The 9,039-nt window shown below is 38.8% G+C and overlaps 1 protein-coding gene across 1 annotated transcript in view; it reads left to right on the top strand.

The window, feature by feature from the left end:
* Positions 1 to 2,834, top strand: part of naalad2 (N-acetylated alpha-linked acidic dipeptidase 2) — an 11,866-nt gene extending 9,032 nt beyond the window's left edge. The window contains exon 16 of the mRNA XM_037678460.1: positions 2,386 to 2,834. Within this exon, the coding sequence (XP_037534388.1) occupies positions 2,386 to 2,605 (220 nt within the window). The 3' untranslated portion in view covers positions 2,606 to 2,834. The remainder of the gene's footprint in view (positions 1 to 2,385) is intronic.
* The last annotated feature ends 6,205 nt before the right edge of the window (positions 2,835 to 9,039 follow it).

Raw genomic sequence — 9,039 nt, 5'->3', positions numbered from 1 at the left:
TTGCTCTCCCACTCTCTCACTTGCTCTCCTACTCTCTCACTCACTCGATCTCCCACTCTCACTCACTCACACAATTTTAATTTGTTAAAACGCATGAAAAAACACCCAAAATAAATTCCCTTCCAAAAGCTTGGTCTCTCTGTAAGCTGAATCACGCAAAAATCAGATTTTCTTCTCATCTGAATTTTTTTTATTATTATTTACCATAATTTCCGAACTATAAGCCGCTACTTTTTCCACAGGCTTTGACCCCTGCAGCTTATACAATGCTGTGGTTAATTTATGGATTTTTGTATTTTGGCAGGCTAACGAGCTTCCTGCCGTCAAAACATTTAGCCTCGTCACACCCTGACGCTCACATAGCTGCCCAATACACGTCACTCCTGGGGGGTGGGTCCTGGTGACTCAATGAGACTACCTGTATAAATAAAGGTTAAAAAAATCTGACCTATGAAAGTACCAAACAGGTCACAGTGGACCAATGAAACGAGGAGAGAACAAGAAGGGGCAACTTGTGTCCCTCCCTGGGGACACAACAAATTATTCGCAGCCACTCAAAATCAGTGTGAATCGTGCATTAACGTGACACTCGAAGTTCAGTGGGAGGCCTGGACGACTGGTGGCGAGAAATCGTTTACCAAAACTGGCAGCATGCAAAGAGCAACTTCTGCTCCAGTCTGCCCGTGGATCCTGACAGAGGAGCAGTTTTTAAAATATCCTCTGCAGGAGGAAGATGAAGATAGTGATCAATGACTTCCTGGTAGGCTACTGTATTTTTTTTTTTAAGAAGCCGTGTTACCGGCACTGTTCAGAAAAAAACATTTACTGTACGTATTTGTGTATGTTACTGATACTGATTTAATCAAAAGTTTAAAAAATCTTACTGTGTAAATTTCTCACATTACAACATGGACACCCACGGCTTATACACAAGTGCAGCCTATTTACAAAATTATTATTATTGTTTAAATTTAGTGGGTGTGGCTTATATTTGGGTGCACTCAATAGTCCAGAAATTACAGTATTTATGTTGCTGCATATGGCGGGATGGAGGTGGGGGCTGTGGTAGCTCTGTGGTAATCCTGAGGTCGCAGGTTCAAGCCCAGGTTGCATCAGGAACAAACAAATTATCAAATCTTCCACTTGAGTTCATTTGCTGTGGCAACCCCTGCAGAAGAGAGGAAGCCAAAGGATCTTAACACATGGAGGAGTGGACTGGAAAATTTAATTAGGTTGCAGCATCAAGCCTTATACTGTATTGCCAGTTGGTTACCAGTTTGGTAACAGTAGCACCTAAATTAATTATTCTGGACATAGTTTTATGAGAGTATGTCCATGCATATTTTAAAGTGTCAATATGGAGTGCAACTTGTCCACAAAACTGGACACCAAAATCATAAATCTGTAACCCCTGAAAGCTTCAACACTGTCAGTGAGGGCTCTAACGAAAAGTAAAAACTACAGGAATCATTCTGCATCCAGATGTACTGTCTGCACAATTAAAATACAGTAATTTATGAATAAACCATAAGGAGGCACACAGCAATTAGCACCTAAACACACACCACACGCAGCTGAAAACACTACAGAGAATTATTTCCTTACTTTTCTAAAAGTATTTGATGCTAAACTATATTTAAACAAGCAGCAGCAGTTTATAAAAGGTTTTTACTTTCTTTTCAAGTACAATATGTTCTGCTATATTCATAAACCATCTTGCTCGAGACGCTCCCAGACACATACCAGTACTTGCTTTTTTAAAAAAAATCAATTTCCTCATCAGAACAATCCCTCTTCCTCCTCTTAAACCACTCATCCACCTCATAAGAGCTATATTTTCTCTTTACAGTACACTTTGCCATCCTGAAATGAAAATAAACAGCAAAACAAAGTATTTTCACCTTCAAAAAAAGGAGTGTGCACGCTGGTGCAGGCTAAAGATTAATTTCATAATTTGTTTCCTACTTCCATCTTAGATTTTGCCAGTGAACAGTTTAAACAGATCATAGAAATGTCATCAACTTTAGCAACACTTGAGTACTCCCACTGAGTTGTGGTCAGTAAAAACAAACCCTAACGTCCCTGGAGTCTATCAGCTCATCTGTAAATGACATTTTCTAGTTATGTATGGACACCTACATGTGCATCTTTGCAAGATTTTCAAAATCAAAGTTGATAAAAACACACCGACACTGATGGTCAAACATTTTAATGTATAGCAACAAAACACAAAATTAAAATTATAAGTACTTTAATAAGTAAACCTTTTTCTTGCCTGGTTTGCATTTTTTTTTTTAAATAACCACAAAAAAACACATTGCACTGAATATCTTGAGTAAATTCTGTAATGCACGAGTCTTTCATCTCGTCTCTCCTCTGTTGCAGGCACGTGATTTTTGCTCCCAGCAGTCATAACAAGTATGCAGGCGAGTCTTTTCCTGGGATTTACGATGCACTGTTTGACATTGAGAACGCAGCTGACCCACAGACATCCTGGCAGGAAGTCAAGAGACAAATCAGCATCGCAGCATTTACAGTGCACGCCGCTGCCATGACTCTGACACCGCCTGCATGTAACAAACTGAAGTCTCTGAATGACATTTGATTATTCTTTTATTCTTTTGTGCTGGGGAGATGTTAACTCACCAACAAACCTGTATATATTGACTGAAGAATTTCTTAGTACTACAGAAACGCCTTTTTTTCTGCTATGGTTCTGTGTTTTCAGTCATGAAGCATGGTATTATCAATTCACTTTTTCCTTTTAAACAGACTTTTGAAGAAGAAAAAAAACCCGGTTGTTAACAAGTGACAGAAGTTAACATAATTTGGCTCACCACGTGGAAAAAAAGTGAAAACGCATTAATGGAATGACAACCGCCAAATATCTTTTCAATGTTCTGTATTGACAGATGTCTTTAACTCCTTTCTAGTTAAGGTGAGTTTATGTTTGGTCGTAAATGTCTGCCATTGTATTTCAGGATTTAGTGATCCTAAACTTAACCCTCTAGGACTAGTTTAGTGGTCAGACTCAGCCAGGAGAGCCAAATTCAAAGCCCTACTGCAGTAACATTGCTTAATTCTTCTGAAAGGTACAGTATGTTTCAGGTGTCAAGTTATTTTGTTGTTGTTTTTTTGTTCATAGAATAAAATGACAGAATAAACATGAGTCACAGAAAACTGGACAGTTCTGATTACATTAAATTGTCCCTAGGTGTGGGTGGGTGTGTGAAGTTTTTTCTCATTTGTCTGTACGTCCCTGATGCACCCCACCTCTCACACAGCTGAGTGCTGGACGTGGACACCAGCTCCAACATGACCTGGAAAGGAGCAAGCAGGAAAATGGATGGATGAAACTTTTTCAGTTTTCCATAAAAGCCTCATAAAAAAAAAAAGAGTCAGGCCTCAAGTTATTAATACCACAGGAGGGCGCTAAAGTCCTCAACTTTACTCAGATAGCTAGTATCTTTTTTTTTTTTTACATTTTTTAATGCATTTTTTTGGTTTCAAACAACAAACAAAACAGAACACATAGAACCGCGCCACCCCTTCCCTCCCATGTCAGATCAGTCAAACATACTGACATACATTCCACATACAACACAAAGGGCCGCCAAGTGTCCCAAAATCTTTTAACAGAACCTCTCAGGGATTACCTCATTTTTTCCAAATGGAGGTGGTACATCACCTCCATCACCCAGTGCACATGCTGTGGGATGTGGGTCCTTCCATTTGCACAAAATTAGCCCCCTGGCCAGAAGAGAGCCAAAAACAATCACATCCTCCTCGTATCTGCTGAAGGACATGTCCACAGTGACCACTCCAAACGATGAAATGAGTGGTGATGGGTGTACAGTCCTGCCACACACTCCAGAGAAGGTGTCAAAAGTAGATTGCCAAAAGGTCTGCAGCTTGGGACAGGTCCAGAATGAATGCAGGTGTGTAGCTGGAGTTTGTCTGCAATGGTTGCATGCTGGGTCCAGATCGGTCTTAATTTTGGACAGTTTGTCTATGGACCAGTGCAGCCTGTGCACTACCTTGAATTGGATTTAGGGTTGGGCATCGTTTGAATTTGAGCAATTCCCGGTTCCGATTCTTCGTTTCGATCCCAGTTCCTTTCAATGCCAATTCTTTTTAGAGGCAGGGTAAAAAAAAAGACATGTCAATTCAATTCAGTTTATTTATACTGTATAGCGCCATGTCACAACAAAATATGTCTCAGGGCACTGAACAGAAACAATCAAATATAAAAATAATAAGTTAACAGAAACTTTCATATAAAATAATAAGTTAACATCTGAGGAGCAGACTGCTTTGAATTGAACTCCATCATGTTCTAAATGAGCTACAGTAGTTAGCCAGAGTTCTTTCTGGATGAAATCATTTGAACTTCTATTTGAATTTTAATTATATGAACTTTTTACTTTTTATTAACTTTACTATGAATTTCTCACAGGGCTATTTTCAACCAGTATATAAATATCAAACTTATGAACCTCAATATGTTGTGAGTTTTCTTTTCACAGGGGTACAATTTCACAAGAGAGCTTTATGTGTGAAAACCTCATGGAAACACATTTCCACATGTCCAGTGTGTGATGCTGTAGCCAGAGCTCCCACTGATGGGCTAACCTGCTGCAGAATATCAAACAGAATTATAATAAAAAGAAGAACTTGTACAACCCAGTCAAGATTAGCAGCAGGTACAGTATAAAATCAGAAACTGATCTTGTTGAGGAAAATGATCATATGTGCTTCTCAGGCAGTATGTGTGAGTGTTCTGGACAGATAGTGTCTCCTGCAGTGGAGAACATGTTTGCTGGGTGTAGAAGAAGCTGAACACATAAATATGAGAATGTGAGATCTGACAGCAAAGGATAAGTCTTGTGTTGGTTCCACCAGCAGCAGCAGGTCCTCAGACAGAACAGCTGGTGGAATGTCCTGGTACATCTGCAGCCCTCTCTCCACTTGTTTCTTCATGGACATGGAGCTGTGAAATTATGTTCTGTGCCTCTTCCTCAGCAAAAAGCTCCTCCAGTGAAGACTTTCTAGACAGAATGCAGGGAGGCGGCTCCTAATCAAACAACAGGTTCATCAGTATAATCACTAAAAAGGGATTATTAAAGGCATGATCATTATTAAGATTGAGAATCTATATAATTTCATCTATCATACACTTACACTCTCCTCCTCATCCTCCACTCCCTCATTCTCGGGCCTTTCCTCCGACTGCATGGTGACCCCATCATCTCCACAGTCTTCCTCTGTTGACCACAAAGAACATTACTAGTATTTAGATTTCAGCTTTTAATAGCAGAAAAGGACAGATGTGCATGAATGACATTTCACCTGCTCAGTCATCTTTCTCTAGATCTGCTCCCAGACACTGTCATCCATCTTCTGTTTAAAGCACAGAGCAGCTATGTAGGTACAGTGAACTTCTCCACCTTATACCAAGATGGGATTAACTTATTTAACAAGTGGTCCATGGTAGGTGGTGTGTAGTTGGGTTGATGGTTTTCACCATGTCCCTGCAAACATATAAACAAACATGTAATGTCACTGTAACGTTAGCTTAGGATGGACAATTACTTATCTCTATTGTTATTGCCTAACTAACCTAAATGTTGGCGATTCCACATCTGAAAAGTGATGCAACTTTTTCACTATATGCTGTAACCGTTCTGCGGCACTCTTCATTCAGTTGCACTGACGTATTTCCCTTGGACGCTATGGTGAACGGAGGAGCACATCGTGGAGTCTGGTGAACATTATTAACCATTTCAGGTTGTTTGTATATGAAAAAATACATGAGCTAACATTAGCATGGTGTTTGTATTTGAGTTGACCTATCACTTTAAGTTGAGTATAACTTGTTACTGTAGCTGCCTTAATGTTGGTATGAGATGTAGTTTATAGTTTTATTTACCTGATTCTGAGGGTCGGACCTGGAGAAGGAGGCAGCGAAAATAGTCCGGGCCACTCCGTTACTTCTACACCCTCCTTTGCACAATATAAAATTATTGCAAGTGCTGCACTAAGCTGACAGGTCATTTTATTAAAGTTAAGCCATGCTTTCAATCACGACCACTCACTCTTCATGTATGCCAACACTTTTGGTGTATTCGTCTTCGTTGGTACCAGTGGGTGGCTTCCTCTTCATTGGTGTTTGGCGGGAGGCTTCTACTTCTGGTTGGCGGACTAAGCATCGAAAGTAGGAATTGAAAATAAATCATTCGAACGATTCTGGGAAAACCTGACAGTTAGTACCGGTTCCAGTCGATTATTGATGCCTAACCCTTATTACAGCATGTCTTAGGCAGATTGAAGATGAGTAAATGTTCTTAATGATTCTTCCCCAGACTGAGTCTGATATGGGTTCTGCCAAGTCCACTTCCCATTTCAGTTTGAGGGAGTCCAGGCTGAACTCATGGTATAAACTGAGCAGAGTACAAATTTTGCTGAGTCCCTTTAGAACCACTCTAAATCTTAGCCGCAAAAAGCTTAGAGGGGTACAAAGGAAAACAGTCAGAGTTAGAGCTCACAAAATGTCTCAGCTGCAGATATTTTAAAAATTGTGACTTGTGAATAATAAACTTCTGCACCAGCTGTGCAAAAGAGTCCAATCTACCATCAATATAGAGATCACACAGTGAATGCACTCTCCTCAAGACCCAGGTGTCAAAAGCTGTATCAGCTTACCGAGGGTGCGAACATATGGTTATTTGACACAGGTGCCAAAAATAAAAACTCTGTGAGTTAAATGCCCTCCTGAACTGATTTTAAATCTTAACCGCCCAAATCAAAATTGGTTGATATTGATTGTTTAAAGGGCAGCCGGGAGCAGAGTAACGCAGAAGGAGATCTGGATTTAATTGAAGCCTTTTCCAGGACCACCCGGCTAGGAGAAGGGATGTCCTTACCAAACCAAAATAGAAGGGCTCAGATATTAGCTGCCCAGTAATAGACATAGTGCATGAAGTTAGGAAGCAACATGCCTTCAAGTCTGCGGGGCAGATACAAAACCCTCTTGGCAATCCGCAGATGCTTTTTATTCCAAATAAATGCTGATATCTGGCTGTTCAGGTTGATGAAGGATTTAATAAGAAAGATTAGCAGATTCTGAAACAAGTCTAAAAATTTAGGTGGTATATTCATTTTACAGAGTTTATTCTGCCTCCCAGAGTGTGAGGCAGAGACTGCCATCTAGCAATGTCCTGTTTAAGGTTTGCCACAAGAGGTAAATAACTGGTTTTATAGAGGATCCTATGGTCTCTAGTTACACAATGTATTTACATTTTTTTTAAACTAATTTTTAAAGGGGACTGTGTCCAAGACTTTCTTTTCTACAGAGGTCATAGGCATATGTTCGCTCCTTTGAAGGTTAACCCTATAACCAGATAATCTTCCAAATTTTTGAAGTAAGTTAAGCAGTTCAGGGACTCTGGTAAAGTGGTCTGATATGTATAAAAGCATGTCATCCGCAAATAAAGAGACTGTGTTCTGTACCTAGTTGATCTATTCCCTTAATAATGGAATTCTGCCTTAAAGCTATAGCTAATGGTTCTATGGCCAATGCAAAAAGAAGTGGTGAGAGTGGGCATCCCTGTCTCGTACCCTGCTGCAGTTTAAAATAAGAAGATATGGTACAATTGGTGTGGACCGCCGCCATTGGGGAGGAATATTGTATATCAGCTTCACCCATGATATAAATTTTAGACCAAATTTAAATAACTTTAAAGTCTTGAAGAGGTAATCCCACTCCACCCGGTCAAATGCTTTTTCCACATTTTTTTTTTTTCATTTAGCCTTTATTTATTCAGGTTAGTCTCATTGAGCCACGAGAACTCATTTTCAAGAGAGACCTGTTTAGGGAGCACATGGTGGGGTTAAGGGCCTTGCTCATGGGCCCAGAGTGGGACGAATGAGGGTGGGGGCAAGTGTGGGTGTTTCACCTACCCCACCCACAATTTTTGATGTTGTCAGGGCGTGAACCGGCGATCTTCGGATCACAAGCCCACCTCTCTAACCTCTGCGCCACCACTCCCCAAATAATAATAAATAATAATATAATAAATAATAACCCACTCCCCATATAATTAAATAATGACTTCATCACAGGTGTGCTCAGTTGGGTTAGGAGTGTACAGCACACGGTATGGTATGGTATATAGTTTATTCATTTAAAAAAAGTACAAAACAATTCCATAACAATATAAAAAAGATACAAAAGATTTACAATGAAAGGCAGCAGAAAGAAGAAAAAATCTTATTATATCTGCCCCTTTTTTCAAACAATTATTTTAATCATAATAATTTTCAAGTAACAGAACAAAATGAATAACTTTCTAATTTTTCTAATTCTAATACAAAAAACACATTAAGCTACTTTATATATATATATATTAACAATTCAGCTTTTATCTTTTTCTTAAATGTACACGTTTTTTTTTTTTTTTTTTTTTTTTTTTTTAGTCCATTCCACAATCCAACTCCTTGGATTGAGGTAGACCTTCCCTTCAGACTAGTTCTGAATTTTGGTTTGACAAATATTTCTATCCCCTTAAGATTATAACAACTTTGTCTTTTAACAAAATTTCTTTGGATATTTAACGGTAATGTGTTATTTTGAGCCCTATACATAACTGATAAAATACTATAATCTACCAAATCATGGAACTTCAATAACTTCAGTTGATAAAATAATGTGCTTGATGGGTGACAGTAATGCTTTCTGGTGATAATTCTTACAGCTCTTTTCTGTAAAATAAAAATAGGTTTTGTAAATGTTTTACACGCTTTCCCCCAAACATCAATGCAATAGATTAAATGTGGAACAATGATTGTGTTATACAACATGTACAGAGCTTTATCATTTAATAATTCCCTGACTTTGTATAGTACTGCAATAGATTTAGATATTTTTGTTCTTACAGAATTTATGTGATTTTTCCATGTTAGCTGTTCATCAATGATTACACCCAAAAATTTCATCTCATTAACTCTACAAATCTCAACACCCTCAATTTTAAATGGATC

This window comes from Nematolebias whitei, chromosome 6 (genome assembly GCF_014905685.2).
Source record: "Nematolebias whitei isolate Nwh7 chromosome 6, NemWhi1, whole genome shotgun sequence".
NCBI classification, from domain to species: domain Eukaryota; kingdom Metazoa; phylum Chordata; class Actinopteri; order Cyprinodontiformes; family Rivulidae; genus Nematolebias; species Nematolebias whitei.
Note: the sequence above shows the minus strand (reverse complement) of the source record. Positions and strands in the feature narration are given on the sequence as shown.